The sequence below is a fragment of the Alternaria metachromatica genome, assembly GCF_023757995.1.
Source record: "Alternaria metachromatica strain BMP 0045 chromosome Unknown scaffold_1, whole genome shotgun sequence".
In the NCBI taxonomy this organism is placed as follows: Eukaryota; Fungi; Ascomycota; class Dothideomycetes; order Pleosporales; family Pleosporaceae; genus Alternaria; species Alternaria metachromatica.
In genome coordinates this window covers 1,591,525-1,607,102 of record NW_026055492.1, presented here as the reverse complement: position 1 = coordinate 1,607,102, position 15,578 = coordinate 1,591,525, and the positions used below count along the sequence as shown (strand labels likewise).

Sequence of the window (15,578 nt, the reverse complement as noted above, 5' to 3'; positions counted from 1 at the left end):
GTGCAGACAGGAGGAAGTCTATATGGTACGACACTTCTAGAGCATCTAGTAAGATTCTAGATTGTGGCCTGGCTGTTGGAGTAGTATTGACTATCTAGAAACTACCTGCCTAGCATTCGACGGTGCCTACAGGCGCCGTTCGCTCCTGCCAAACTGTGAAAACACACCTGTGGACGTACATGAGGGAAGAGCAAACCAAGTCAAACGAGCACCACCAATACACGCTCCAGTCGTGGGATGAATAGACGATGCATGTCCCAGCCAGCAATGCAAACCAACAACAAAGCATACTGTACAAAGGAAATGGTATTGATAGTACTGCAACGCAACCCCGAAGGGCTCACGCGCCGCATATGTAGAAAGGGGGTATGTGCCAATATTACTGCTTATTTTCGCGGCTCCACAAGCCAAATCGACTCCATTCTGCGCCGTGATCCTCCTGTTTTGTTGCGTAAAAGAGGAATGTGACTCGTTGCAGCGCGGGCGCTGGTGGGGGTGGGTATCGAAGCACATTGCGCCGAAGCCATGCTCGCGGCACTGAAAGTCAAACATGCAGTCTGAACCTGCAAGACGCTCTTGAACCGCTAGTCTCGCATCTGCCCCCTCCAGACCGCCTCTCGATGCAGATTACAACTGATTACAAAGTACAAGTTGGAAGCCGCAAGAGCAGTGCTCCTACAGCTTCACCTCGAAGAAAAGTGATTATGTCGGCGCGGTGAAAAAGGGCATGCGCAAGTGTTCACTCATCACTGTCGTCTCAATTCATGCTTATAAAGCAACATCAAGCACCAGACTGACATCGCTGACCTGCTGGCCGGCAAGATCCTCAAGTACAGGTATCAGGTCGAGGAGCTCGTTGTCGTGTGCGTCAGAGAACCAGCTACTGATGGGGACGGCGTGTTGCGGGTGGAAGATGTACGACGTGGGCGAGTTATCGATGATGATGGTATCTTTGAGGTCGCGGCCGATCTGTGAAAGATCCTGTGATAGGTTAGCATTGAGCAAGCGGAGACAACATTGGCAATCATACCTTGACGTAGTTGCCCTGGTGGTTGTAGCAACTTTCGCGGAATAGCCGGTGGTGAACAACGCCGTGGATGTCAAGTTGGTCGAGAAGGGGGTCACCGTACTAGTATCGTCAGTATGAAGCATGTATTTGTGAGTCCATCGTGTGCTTACCTTTGAGACGGACGCGGTGAACACGACGACCTCGTAGAGCTCGCCAACCCTCTTCATAAACTGGTCGACGCCTGGTCGCTTGATGACATACACGTTGTGGTATTGGCCTTCAATCTCGACAGGGATGGTGAAGTCGGCTTGGTGCAGAATCTGGCTGCGTTAGCAAATCGAAGCAAATACAGCGGCAGTGGAACGTACCTTAAAGCTGCTGTGGACTAAAGTCTCATCCAGGTCGAGTACCAGACACTTCTTTCCTTGGAACCTGGGTGCGATGGGTCCCAAAAGGTACTTCTGTTGCTCTGCCGCCTCTGCAACGTCTGCGGTCTGGTGCTGAACAGCGACCTGTCTCTCTGCCAGCGGGGGTGGTGGAGGAAGATCGACCTTGGGGTGCTCAGCCTCGGCCTCTGCGCTTGTCTCCTCTCCCTCTTGATGAACATCATTGGTCGATAGCGGCACATCTTTCATCTCAATGTCGTTGTCGATCTGCTTCTGCTCCTCGGTCTGATCCTGTATTATGCGCTCTTGCTCTGCTGACGGCCGAGGAAGTACCGGAGTAGCGGTGGGCGTAGGGTTTGTGATGCTTATCTGGGGGTGACCAGTCTGCAGGGTGCCGGGCTGGGGCGGGGAAACTGTGTCTGTTGGCTGCTTCTGGGATGGGCTTCTTGTCACGACCTGGGGTTGGTCTCCGACTGACGCCTGCTCGGTTGTGCCGTCACCATGGCTGGGCTTGTCGGCGAGACCTGAACCTAATGTGTCGTTTCCCGTCTTCTCATCAAGTGGGTCTTTCGAGTCAGTGTTACTCGATTCGGCAACAGTGGGTTCCTGTTTCTTGATGGGTGTTGACTGGGAAGTGCGTCCAGCGGGCACCTTCTGGGCCTGCTTGACATTCTCCAAAGGTGTAGCATCGTCGGTTGTGCGGGACTCCTTGGGAGCGAAGCAGGGCAGACAAGACAACAGGCCGCCAGACTTCTTGGTCTTGCTCCGTGTTGATGCTGGACGGTTGGCCGTGGCAGGCATTGGGGGCACTTGCTCGTTCTTCTCGGAGGGGGCTGCGCGCGGGTGGGAGCGCTTGCTGCTCGCCGTGCTGCCTGCGCGTCGTTTGCCCATGAAGCTTCGTTTGGAATGCTTGGAGCCTCGCCCAATGCTCTCAGCGTCTGCTGCGGTTGCGCCGCTGAGGCCGGTGTTGGGAGTCTCGTTGGACTGCGAACCGGATCGCGGGACGTTCAAGAGGGAACGCTTCTGGGTCGAGTCACCTTCAGCAGCTGCAGTCGAGGGGCCTTGCGACGAGGATTGGCCTGGAGCGAAGGAGTTGGTGGCAATGGCGCTTTGCATGGCAGCTGCAGCGTGTTAGTAATCAAGTATTCGAGGACGTTAATGTGGTGGTAAGCGACAAACATACCGGTGCCGTTGGCGTGCTCCGACGGCCCTACTGCCTTCTCGCTAGACATGCGGGTTGCATCAGCAGAGAGCTGCGTGGGCTCGGTGCTCATGGCTGCGCGTCGAGTATGTCAGACAGGCAGCGCGCAGGTGTCGAGGGCGTAGTGATAGGCTCGAGGCGGGACTGAGGGCGCCCTGGGTCGTCGCGTGGTGGAACTCGCTCGTGGGTGGGAGCGGTGGCTGGCAGACTGGCTGGCAATGGCGTGACCCGGTCGCGATTGCTCAGATTGATGCGCGAGATGGAAGGAGCGGTCGCCGGTTCTCGCAGCTGGAGCAGTCGCTATCGTCGAGGGAGTCCGAGGGAAGGAGCGAGGGCGACGGGGAGCGAAGCTTGGATGCGCTGCTTGGGATGAGGCTGGTTCGCTAACGCGGACGGAAATGAGACGCCGTCTTTCACCGTCATCAGCGCCAAAGCTCCACAACAACTGCCAGTTCACTGCAGCGGCACGGTTTTCTCACTCTGTCCTGACGCGACTGCGCCTGTGTTTGCGATGCGGCTCTGCTGCTGCTCGATGAATACAATGCGCTCACGGCGACAGTCGTCTGGAGAGCAGTATCGGGGCTGTGCAAGACGGCACACTTGGGCGTGACAGGGGCCCTCTTTATGGGGGACCCCCAATAACCACACCTCGCCCCTAGCTCCAATCGCCCTAGCAGCAACATGGCCAGGCCCATATACAATACCTACACTCCACGCTGCACATCTCCAAGGGCAGGACTATTCATCATTCATCTATCCAATCACGCCCGCGACCCCATCGCGGACGCGGCGTGTCACACAGGGAAATGACAGCCAAGCATCTTGCCCCAGGGCACATTAGCCATAGTCCGCAGCCAACACCTCCATTCTCGATTGCCTCTAGGCCCGAGAGAAATACGCTTTCGGGCCCTGCATAATCTCGTCTTCGCGAACCTTCAAGAGCGACCCATTCCCAGACCAGGCGACCGTTCGTGCGGCCGCATTTGCAGTTGACTCACGGTTAGGCGCCATCTTGCCATGGTACGGGGAAGCGACGTCGCGCCAACCTATCACAACGCACATCAGCCGTAAGACCCGATGCGCTTCTGCCGCCAGATGCTGGTCCAATATTGGTGCACCGGCATTATCCTTCCAGCGACGCGCAGCACTTACCAGCCGACTCTCAACACACTCGTCATGTTCCTCGTCGTCGCAGACATTGCAGCGCTGGAGTCGTTGTTCTTGCTGTCACATGTCAGAGCCTGTCGTGTTCCACAGTGGCAAGCGCTGTGCAGGACGGCCCGTCGCCGTGCCGATCTTGCAGTCTCATGCGATGGGCATCCATGTCCGCAGAGGTCACGAGGTCACGAGGCCGACGTCAATGGTTTGCGTCTGCACGCTATCCGCCTCCCCCGCTGTGGTGGTGTGCAATATGCCTCGACGCAAGAGGCTCCCCGCAATGCGCGCCCACGCCGAACGACGCGGGTGAGGCGATCTACGCTCACAAGATCCGGAGAATACGAGCGGAGGATCAACCGACCGTTGAACGCTAATCTGTCTCTCGTACTTGAGACACGCCCCAGTCGCACAGCCAAGTGGCCAGAGTACACGTTCTCGTCACTGTACGACAGTTCTCGAAGTGCGTCCTAAACAGCGGCGTTGTTCCTGATCTCTCACGTAGCGCACAAGGTCGGCATACGCGTGACCGGTCAGTATGCTCCCGCAAAAATGTCAAGCCTCCTCCCTATTGAGAAGGTCGACTTCGATTTCTTACAATCCTCCATTGTCATTTTCTCTGCTTCAGCTGCCTGAGGTAGTAGTAGACGTTGTCTATGTCATTTGCGGCACGTTCTGTACCCTGGCTCGCCGTCTGGACTGGTGGTGATGTCGCTCGCTATGGCAGAAGCTTCTGTCGCGTCATTCCTCTGGCTGTGCAGGACCTGCAGTATAACTCGGTCGTTGTTCGGTGTGGGATAGAACCGGATAAAGATGCATGCGACTTCGGTGGTGTGCATAGACTTCAGCACAGCTTCCTAGGAGCCCTATGTTGGTATCGGTATCCGATGATATATGCGTCTGGACATTGTTTCGCATGGTCGAACCCACGACTGTGAGTATGCTTTGGGCAGCTTCACATAGCGGGACGCATCGACTCCATATAGCTTCCGCAGCAGACCAACTCAGTCTAGCGGTTTCCAGAAGAAGCTCTAGCGACGGCAGCCAGCAACGCTATGCTTTCGCGCACCAATCACGACTATTTTGTTTTCTGTTTTAGCTATTTGGGAAGACGATTGTCTCCATCTCAACCCAAAAGAGCTTCGGAATTTTGGGGATCGGAGCCAAAACATCTGCCCATTGGTGTTTCGGAAGGAAAAGTGGGCATGGCGGCTGTTTCTGCATAGCGCACGTTGCTGATCTTGTGTTGCTTGTTCGGCTCAGCATCTCTAGTCCCAACTGCATAATCGTTACAAGATCTGGCATAAGCAATAGAGCATCTTGGCAAAGACAATGGGCGAGAGATCAGAGACCTCCTTTGATTGACTTTTGACAGGAATAGCTACACATACATTCGGTTCAATGCTCTCTCGAACAGATGGAAAGACTGGTCCGAAGTATTGAAGACATTATAGCCGATCAACACGTTGTAACGTCTCTCTTTGGAATACGTACAGTCTCGCTATCCGTATATAGCTTTGATCGGATCGGACATTGAGCCTCAAGCTTTCGGCGATCACGACGGCGAGGCGAAAAACGTGGAGTGTGGGTCGGAGCTCCGCATCTCACGTATGCGGCGCGGTAGTATAGTCTACGGGTCTTCTCGAGCGCAAAAGCAAGCACTACTGACGCCTCGAAGTCGGTACTCGCCCAACAGCCACACCGAAACAGCCGCCTTGCTTATGTCGACCAAAGTCAACTACGACTTGTGTCGTGAACTCACCCTGACAGTGACACGTCCGTGAGAATGTACTCCTAACGATGACACTCGGCGGGGAGGCTAGACGGCAGGCCAGTTTCGACGTATATGCAGGGAAAAAGCAGAGCATGAGTGATGCGAGGCAAGGTGTTTAAGATACATACGACAGCCATGCATTACTGAGATGGTTGATGCTGTGTGAGCTGAGCTGCCCAACTTCCACTCCTTTCCGTGATTGATTCACGTCGCCAGTTTCTTTCGACTATGGCGCTGGCTACTAATCTTCAACCGCTGGCTTATGCCGTGGCCTACGTTACCTTCTTTCTGGGCACCACCTCGACCTTTCTGAGGTTTTACAGTCGTTACGTCGATGAGAGTCTGAGGAAATGGAGACGGGATGACTACTTCGCTGTGGTGGTTTTCATCTTCAGTGTCGCTCAGCAGGGTGTCTTGCACATGTTCCTCTACTGGGGATGCGGGCTGTAAGTACCGAATAGTTACCTTATGTGGAGAAGACAGGACTAACCGTTTTGCGCAGACATATGGACGCTCTTAATACCTTCCAACAACTGGAAATTGTCAAGGTATGCACCAAAGCAAGAGACATACTAGCGAGGACATCTTTACTGACCAAACACCTCAGTGGCTCTTTGTCGAGGAGATAGTCTACTACTCCGTACATTGGGTTATGAAATCCGCCTTTCTCTTCTTTTACCTCCGGCTTGCGCGGGAGAGTGCCGAGTTTAGCTATGCTGTCTACGCTGGCCTTGGTCTTAACACAATCGTGTGGGGATGCAACATGTATGTCCTCATGTTTCCTCACTCTCAATACCATGGAACTGACATCTGAGACTAGGCTTCTAGCTTGCATCCAATGCATGCCCTTTGATGAGATCCTACACCCTGGCACCCATCCCGATGCCTACTGCATGAACAAACTCATCGTCCTCCTGGTGCCATGTCTTTTGGTAAGCATAAACCATAGTACATCACCCCGCAGACCACCCCACTAACCTTAATCCCCAACAGAACATCGGCCTAGACATGTACATCCTCCTTCTCCCCATCGCCATGCTCTGGAACTGCCAAATCAGCTTCCGCAAAAAGATCGCCGTCCTCAGCGTCCTCACCTTCGGCAGCATCTCCGTCATCATCGCCACCTTCCGCCTCATTCCACTCCTCGAATTGGGATCTCAATCTGACGAACCCATTGACACATCCTGGGTTCTCGGCAAAATGATCATCATCGCCGCCCTCGAAACGCAATTCGCCATTGTCGCCGTCAACCTCCCTTCTCTCAAGAAACTCTGCACCAACTTCACCGGAGAAGAGAGTCTCGTCGAGGAACCGCAGAACTTGAGGTGGAAAGCGAAGAAATTGACGAGCCAATGCAGCGACGACTCTGACGACGACGAATTCTACGTCTCGGGTGGAAACGGACGCGGATACCATTGGCGCAAGAGCAAGGCTAGCTCGCATACCAGTTTCCGGACAAGCATCGCACCCAGTTTCGCTACGGATGAGGAATCGCTTCAGGCTAGTGTTGCTGTTGCGCTTCCGGTGCTGTGGGTCAAGTCGAATGTTCAGACGGTGAGGGTGGGTAGGGGGCATGTAAGCAGAGGGCATGTGGTTAGGAGTCTGGTTAGATGTAGTATGGAGAGGGTTGAGGATTGCTTCCCCAGGGGACACTTTTTGAGGACGTATGGCAGGCCGGAGTCGAGGCGGCCAGAGAGTAGATTGCCGACTTGTATGGAAATATGATGTTTGTTACGATTGGATTGGAATGATGCTGTTTACTAGAGACTATGTGTAAACGACGGCATTGGCGTGCGTTACCTTCGCAGTATCATATATGGGATCTTGATGTTCAGTATACCAGGTATCGGTACCACCCCGAAAGAATATAAGGCTTTTACTACTATTTCTACTTCTCTTACCTGCTCCCACCCTCGCTCTTCTATCACTACACATATACTGAAATTCCTCGCCCTCTCATCTAGAATATAACCAGAACTCGTGGCCCAGTGGTAAGGCGCTCGCATCATATCTGTGATTCCAGCTCAGCAAGGTGCACCTTGACTAAGGCCGTGGCCGCAGGCAACTGTGGTACCGTCTAATGGGTGGATGAGAGCACTCTTACTCGACGGTAACGACGTAGTGAAGAGGTTGGTGCTGGACACATCCGCTGGCGTAAACAGCGTGATAGTGGTTCTGCGACTGCGAGAGACGTCTGTTCGAATCAGACCGAGTTCATTTTTTTTTTGGTTATACTAAGTAGATGGAGGAATGATAGGTAAGAGGGGTGGTGGGGCTGTGCGGGTGTAGGCGAGGTTGTCATAGGGTTTTGAACGGAGTGCGAAGGAATGATTAGACGCGTCGCTAGGAAGAGGGATGCTTATATGCACCTTAGCTGCATCAAATTCATTTTAGTCTTCCCCGTGTGTTGAGCCACTGTGTCCCTAACTGTCTTCTCGCGCAACTTCTTGATACCTGTCTCAACGACCCTCCTACTTCCTAACAGGCTGCTTCTTGGGTGAAACACACCGTGATCCCACTGGATCAAGATGACTAACCGCACCCCTTCTACCATGACTACAGGCGGAACTGGGAGCTTGCTGAGGACTTAGATTCGCTACATGCTGACCTGAGCTATCGCTAGAAGCTTCTCGAGAAAAGCCGAAATCGAAAGGATCCGGTAACTCCTGCGCATCATCGTCGTATGTATTGTGACTTTCGGGAAGCAAAGGCTGCGGCCCCGAGCGAGGAGGTTCGAGAGGCGAGACTGGTGACCACGGGTCGATTTGTTGTGGCGATGTTGGCCAATCAAAGTTGCTGGCTGATGGCAGTGGTGGGAGTTGTATGGGCTCGTTGTCAGATGAGGGCGTCATCAAGTCTCTTGCGAGAACGAGCGCCTCAAAGAACCAAAGAGCACTGCAAGATTTCAGCGCAGCTCTATATGCGTGGAAAGTTGTACTTACCACTCGATTGTCCCCATGACAAGTTTCGCGACCCATAGTTTGAATAGATACTCTTTGTCGGCTTGTCGGTACCAACCTAGAAAGCACATGAGAAGAAGGTCGACTAACCAGAGTACGCCCATTAAGACGTGAATCGCAAGATCGACTTTTACGCTGTATGTACTCGGATACACGAATCGGAATGTGATGGAGCCGATGCAGACTGTCATTGTGAAGGTAGCCTCGTGGCAGGGTTAGCTGTGTATGTGGAATTGAATATCGAGACATACCAAGCCCATCGAGAAGAACAGGACGTTTTCTGGAAGGGACGGGTACAGCCAGGCGCTGAGACAGAGAATAGCGATGGCAAACGGGATCCGCACTGCGTGCAGAACGACTGACTCTGTCCATCCCGACGGAGGTCCCAGCTGAAAGTAAGCTAGCATATTGCTCATGCTGATCGAAGCGAGGAAAACAGTTCGTGATGAAGTTTGAAGGATACGCCTGTTAACGAGAATGGGACAATACTGTTGTGAAAGTTCGAGATGATAACGGTGAGTATAGTATTTTTGTACCAAACACTGTCATGGCTGCCAGACAAGACTCACATTTGTCTCAGACACTTCGAATACATGCATACATGCCCCTAAGCCTGGCCGATCTAATTTCCTAAATTGCTATCAAAGACAGCTGTGTTGAGACACCAGAGACACGGAGCTTCCACAATCCGATCTACGTGAACTCGAAACGTTGCATAACTCTTCATCATTGTAGTCGAAAGCCTGCTTGTGCATGTATCTCTTCTTGAGGCCTCTCTCCAGACCAGATCCCATAGCCTAGAATGTTGGCCATCGGCCTAGGTTGCACGCCTGCCGTACGTGATATTCTATCTCTAAATAGCGTTCCATACGATTAATCCGGCCCTGAAGGTCAACAGCAAGAGCCAGAAGATGTTGCAAGCCCAAGAAGACTGCGATAAGGCCAACGTATAGGATGAGGACAGACACGAAGAAGCAGAAGAATGCAACTGCTGCCAGGAAAGCGATGAGCATTTCCGCGTCGACCTTGACTAAATCGCGCAGCATTGGTAGTCGGTTTGTAGGAACTGACGGCTCTCCGTTGGGTTCTGTCGTAAGTCTCGATCGGAGATTAAGCGGGGAAATGATGTGTAGCGAGATATCTGTATCAATAACCCCCAGAGTCATATATATTCAGTCCTTTGCTTGCTGCAAAACAAGCGCGCGCAAGTGCAGTCAACACCTGTTGCATGTGGAATGTCACAGAATAGCCTTCAACGGCGTGTCAACTGTGATTGCGATCTCCTTTGAGATGCGTCGCGAATGCCGTAGCTGCCAAGCTGTGACGACTCGCTGCTCGAAAGAACTGGTGGGATTCACAATCTAGAACTACTTGGATGTGATGGCATGGCAGTAGAATGAGGAGTAAAGAGTATGCTATCGTTTCACTCAACTTCCCTAGATGTGCCCGCCTCGTTGCGCCACGCGCTAGTGGCGTGTTTAGCTCACGCACAGACTCCTCCACCTCCTTTCCCGGACTGGTGTCTTCGGGTCTGTTCTTCCCATCACCAAAAGGACGCGCCGCGCACTAGTGACGAGGCTTCGACAACAAATCTTATCCAAACAACCGTCTGGTCAACGTCAAAGTCAAAGTGCAAGTCGTGCCGCGGCGGACGCGCCGCCCCACGCTTCCCGTCCTTGGCTTGACCAATGGCATCGCAGAACGACCTCCCTAAGGTGACAAGCTCAACCACAAGCAAGCATGTGGATATAGACGCGTCCCAATGGTTTCATCGTCCTGGGTATTCACAGAGAACTACGGAGTGAGCGGTGGGTAGCGTGGCTGCTTAGTCCTCCGCATTAGGAAGTCCAGACTTGGATCTCGTGTGACGAAGCAAACGATGGCGTCCACGGTACACTACGAACTATGAGAATGAGTCGGTTGTGTCGTCCCTATATGTAGGTAGAGATTCGCTTGATTAGGCTTGTCGCGAGACGATTCTGCGGTTCTCCTCCCAAGTCATTCTTTTCCAACAGTCACTCGTTTTCAACATGCTTACTTTCTCTTCTTTCTTTGTTGCTGTGCTGCTAGGCGCCACCGGCAGCAATGCTGCGCCACTCATCCAGGAGCGAGGTATGTTGGTAGTGCGGCATCTTTGTCGTTGCGTAACTGACGAGTGACAGGCATCGCGCCAAACCTTCTGGGCAACTTCAAGTTGATGGAGCAGTATGCGTCGGCAGCATATTGCTCAAACAACTATGACTCCACCGGAGATCAGATTGAGTGCTCCACTGGCAACTGCCCGCTTGTTCAAGACGCAGACTCTACCACCGTCATCGAGTACAGCCGGTGAGTCTAATCCCAGCCCCCGCAGACGCCAAGGTTCAGCAGGTGTTGAATGGCGATGAACGATCCGGAAGCTAACAGCATACAGAGAGAATGCGATGACCGATGTGACGGGCTTTGTCGCAGTCGATCATACGAACAAACTCGTGGTTGTCTCCTTCCGCGGCACTCACACCATCGAAGACTGGCGTACGAACCTCGACTTCGGCACCACTACAACAGATATCTGCCCAGGCTGCACTGCCCACCGCGGCTTTTGGCAGTCCTGGCTTGATGCACGCGATAGTGTCTTACCCGCCGTGCAACAAGCAATAACCGCCTTCCCTAGCTACAGGATCACCGTAACAGGCCACAGTCTGGGAGGCGCCGTCGCTACTCTCGCCGCCGCCAGTATGCGCACTGCTGGCTACAATGTCGCGTTGTACAATTTCGGATCACCAAGGATAGGAGGAAGTAAGATTAGCTCCTACATCAGCAACCAGCGTGGTGGCAACTTCCGCGTCACGCATTGGAACGATCCCGTTCCTAAGATGCCGTTGTTGACCATGGGATATGTTCACATCAGTCCTGAGTACTACATAAACAAGCCGAGTAGACAACCGGTATCGGCTGGCGACATCCAGACCTTCGCTGGTGCTGCCAATCTTTTCCAGGGAAACCAGGCCTGGTTGATCATGGATGTCGAAGCCCATCGGTGGTACTTCGACATGGTGTACACCTGCGGAGCGAAGAAGTCGAAGCGTGGAGCTTTGGAGATGAGGGGCGTCGAGGGAAATATGGAGGTGGTGACTACGTTCTGATACCCCGGATGATTGCAGGTGTCTTCTTTAACGTCCGGTATAATGTATATTATGTCTAATGCTCGATTCCTGTCCAACCTCCCCTTCCTACAAAATCTTCAACCCCTTCGTCGCTTTCGACATCTCGTGCTAACCTTCCGGTAACAACGCTTCGCTCATAATCTCGACCGCGTACGAGAAACGAATTGAAGCCTCCAGTCCATCTCCCCCTTCCACTGCCGGAGGTATCCGGACTAAACCCGCTACTCTGCCGATCGAGTTGGAGAAACCACCGCCGTTGATGTACCGACCCAATATCGTTCGTCGAGCCCGGATATGCATTGGTGGTACGTGTTTGATCTTCCTCTTCTGTGTCGGTGTCAAGATTTTGATCCGCTACTTCATCGTGTACGGATGCGTCCGCGATACTAGCTTCGTCACTTGAGGTCGCGGGGGTTCGTGTTGCAGAGCTACGCTGGGATCGTCTCCTTCTTCGTCTCACTGTCGGCTTTTTGATTATTTCATTCGATGGGAGGCGTAATATGACCGTGTAATTGTGTGGCAATCGTGTACCGTGTAGACGTAGGCGTATGTATCGAGTCTTGAAAGCTGCCACCAGCTTTGAGCTCTCCTGGCACTCTCCACCTGCAACCTCGCTTCCCTCATTTGCCGCTTCATCGTCTTCTGTTTCGTCATCATCCGTAGTCTGTGGACTTGGTATCCCGTTCTTTCTCTTCCTCCTGGGCAAGATGCTATAAGTTCCGGTATCCCATATGATCAGGCTTCCAGTCTTTCTGTTGGCACTCTCGATCAAATGGTTCCAGTAGTTGTGTACTCTAGTCTCGATCGCCATTCTGCCTATGCTCCGCGAGTTGATGTCGCCAGGAAGTCCTTTTGGAAGGGCGAAGGACATCGAGCTCGTTTCTGAGAACTGAAGACGGAGGTCATAATGTACACCCGCAATTGGGTGGTTGTGTTGATGAACGACAAAGTGGTGACCATAAGGGTTGGCATTAGACTGGTAGAGGGTGGTAAAATCATCGATTGAGAGTCTTGGTACGTCAAGTGCTGTGTCTCTAGAGCTTTTCACTAGGTGGTTTCTGAAGTAGGTAAGGTGATCGTCAATCTTGACCTTGCCGGCTTCTACTGCTGCCATCGCGGGTACAGCCTTTGCGACAGTTGGCGTTGCATCTGAATGCACATTTGGTTTTGAAGTTGGGCTCCTGATATCTGCTTCAGACGTTCTTCGTCGCTTTGAAGGCCGCGGTGGCGATATGTCGCGTGCGAGACTTGCTGGTAAGCCCATTGCGAGTCTTGCGTAGTTGACGGCGAGCTGTCACCTACGATCGGGCTTAGGAAAAGCACGAATCCCACACGTTCATTCTTCGCCAGGTTGTACTCTTCAACATTGTAGGCGAGGAGGTTGGCGTTCGTTTTGTGAGTGAGATGCGCGTTATAATCGCAAAACGCCGCGACGAGGCGATGACGTCAGTTGCCCGCGACACCCTACGTTAAACACCACGAGCATTCCGAAGTGATGTTAATAATCGTACGCGCAATCGAAAGGGAAACGTCGGGATGCCAAAAGCGAAAGATCCGGATCGTGACGAGAAGCATACACGCGTGTGCGAGGTGTGGGGTCCCCGCAACAGCCGAGGTCTGTCATTGGCTGTCGGCAAACTTCCTTCTTCCTGCTCGGCAGACCTGCCCAAACAACGACCATACCTCAACGTCAACGCGCGAACACAGGCACGAAGAAGTTAGACGGCACCCATACTCCGGACACGATGAGGTCGAACGGGAGACGCAGGCTCCACCCATGGGGATCTGGTCGTTCTGGGGTGTGGATCAGTGGATCAGCGGAGGAGATGGCGTAAAGTCAAAGGTATAAGTATCCCTATTGCTCTATCCGATGCTGGTCGCGATTCTGGGCTCCCCTCATCATATCTCGTTGTATCTTCGAGTTATTTAAAGCTACTTCATAATGTCTTTCGATACGGAGGTTCTCATCATAGGTGCGGGCATGAGCGGCCTGGGCCTCGCTGTCCAAATCATACGCAAGTACGGTCTTCGTAACTTTGAGCTCATTGAGAAGAGCGACGATGTCGGTGGCACTTGGTTGGCAAACACATATCCAGGCTGTGGATGCGATGTAAGTTGTTCCGAGTCCAAACAGCTATCGGCGCCGAAAACTATGCTAAGATGACTAGGTTGCCTCACACTTCTACTCCTACAGCTTCGCGCTGAACCCAGATTGGTCGAGAAAATACTCCATGCGTCCTGAGATTCAGGCCTACTTCCGCTCTGTGGCCGAGCAGTACAAGATCGTGGAACACGTCCGCTTCCATTCCATAGTGGAGAAAGCAGCTTGGAACGATTTCGACAACGTCTGGGAGGTATCTATCTTGAACCTTCAAACCAAAGAACGGACGACGCGTCGAGCGAAGATATTTGTCTCGGGTGTGGGCTCGCTCTCAGTCCCTAAGCAGTGCGATCTGCCCGGAGTAGATACGTACCAGGGCAAACTGTTCCATTCTGCGCAATGGGACCACAGTTTCGACTGGAAGGACAAAGACGTCGTCGTACTTGGTAAGCGATAATGTATCGTCTGGTCAGTCGCATACTTACAAACTCCCAGGAAACGGCTGTTCAGCAACTCAATTCGTCCCTATCATGGCGAACGAGCCCAACCCCGTGCGCAAACTCACACAATTCGGACGACAAGCGCAATACCTTGCAGAACGCCAGAACCCCTACTATTCAAATACATTCAAAACCGTAATGCGCTACGTACCACTAGCAATGCGCCTCTACCGTGCGAAATTCTACTACGACATGGAGCGCGACTGGAGTGGTTTTGACATTGAGACTGGGCGCAGCATTCGTCAAAACCTGGCCAAGGAGAACGAAGCATACGTAAAGAGCATGGCGCCGCCCAAGTATTGGAGCGCGTTAATCCCAAAGACCGAAATTGGGTGCAAGCGGAAGGTGTTGGACACAGACTATCTGAAGACCCTATGGCGAGATAACATTGAGCTGGTTGCCAACGATCCAGTAGAAAGAGTCACCGATGATGGCGTGGTAACAAAGAGCGGTCGCGAAGTGAAGGCGGATGCCATCGTGCTTGCCACCGGCTTCGCAACACAGCAGATGCTTTGTCCGATGGAGATAGCAGGGCGCGACGGACTGCGCTTGAACGAATACGTGAGCCTACAAAACTCGCCGCATGAGACCTATATACTAATGCATATTGCAGTGGGACAAGACCTCACAAGGCGTCGCGCAAGCTTACTTCGGTACGGTGGTCCCACAGTTCCCGAACTTCTTCATCCTCATGGGGCCCAATACCGTCACTGGCCATCTCAGTGTCATCTACACCGTCGAATGCCAGATCAACTTTACTCTCAGGCTACTTGAGCCCATATTCAAGTCACTGCCATCATATCGATCGCGATCGTTCATTCCTCAAATGCTTTCACCACCATCAGCGACCGTAGAGGTCAAGCCGGAAGCTGCTGTCGCAGACTCGCAATGGACACAACATGCAGCTAGCAAGCTCGTGTGGAATTCTGGGTGCGTCAATTGGGCTGTAGATCCCAAGACAGGTCTGAACAATAGTGAGTGAAGAGGGTAAATTCTGATGCGAGTCCGTGCGCTAACTCTGTCAGTGATGTACCCTGACTGGCAATTCCTCTATTGGCTCAGGAGTATCTTTTGGAAAAAGAACGACTTTATTTATCGGAACGAAAAGACGGGCGAAGAGTTTCGACCGGGCACTACCAAGACTATCCTCTGGCTCGCTACTGCAGGAGTACTTGCTGGCAGCGCCTTCTTCGGACGGAACTGGATCCAAGATGAACTGCCTCGCCGGCTGAGGAACTTCGACGCGAGGGCATTGGTACGGAGCCTGATAGCCTGAAAGATGACCAGATGAGGGGGTGAGTCAGCGCATGCCTGGATGGGACGCCAGTATCATCATTTAGGTCACC

General features: G+C 52.8%; 4 protein-coding genes across 4 annotated transcripts; 3 read left to right on the top strand and 1 right to left on the bottom strand.

Moving 5' to 3' along the window:
* Positions 1–768: 768 nt before the first annotated feature.
* J4E83_000518 (uncharacterized protein) lies at positions 769–2,669 on the bottom strand (the record flags this gene model as incomplete). Its single annotated transcript, XM_049327480.1, has 5 exons — positions 769–981; positions 1,031–1,129; positions 1,180–1,329; positions 1,378–2,516; positions 2,579–2,669. 5 exons carry the CDS (start codon positions 2,667–2,669, stop codon positions 769–771), a joined length of 1,692 nt encoding a protein of 563 aa, XP_049193625.1.
* A 3,084-nt stretch (positions 2,670–5,753) lies between these two features.
* On the top strand, positions 5,754–7,250 carry J4E83_000517 (uncharacterized protein; the record flags this gene model as incomplete). The annotated part of the gene is made up of 5 exons (XM_049327479.1): positions 5,754–5,971; positions 6,028–6,073; positions 6,133–6,290; positions 6,346–6,457; positions 6,519–7,250. The coding sequence occupies 5 exons, from the start codon at positions 5,754–5,756 to the stop codon at positions 7,248–7,250; spliced, it is 1,266 nt and encodes a 421-aa protein (XP_049193624.1).
* Positions 7,251–10,515: 3,265 nt separating this feature from the next.
* On the top strand, positions 10,516–11,610 carry J4E83_000516 (uncharacterized protein; the record flags this gene model as incomplete). Its single annotated transcript, XM_049327478.1, has 3 exons — positions 10,516–10,597; positions 10,648–10,813; positions 10,899–11,610. The coding sequence occupies 3 exons, from the start codon at positions 10,516–10,518 to the stop codon at positions 11,608–11,610; spliced, it is 960 nt and encodes a 319-aa protein (XP_049193623.1).
* A 1,963-nt stretch (positions 11,611–13,573) lies between these two features.
* On the top strand, positions 13,574–15,508 carry J4E83_000515 (uncharacterized protein; the record flags this gene model as incomplete). The annotated part of the gene is made up of 5 exons (XM_049327477.1): positions 13,574–13,741; positions 13,800–14,178; positions 14,228–14,793; positions 14,846–15,206; positions 15,258–15,508. 5 exons carry the CDS (start codon positions 13,574–13,576, stop codon positions 15,506–15,508), a joined length of 1,725 nt encoding a protein of 574 aa, XP_049193622.1.
* Between the last annotated feature and the right edge of the window lie 70 nt (positions 15,509–15,578).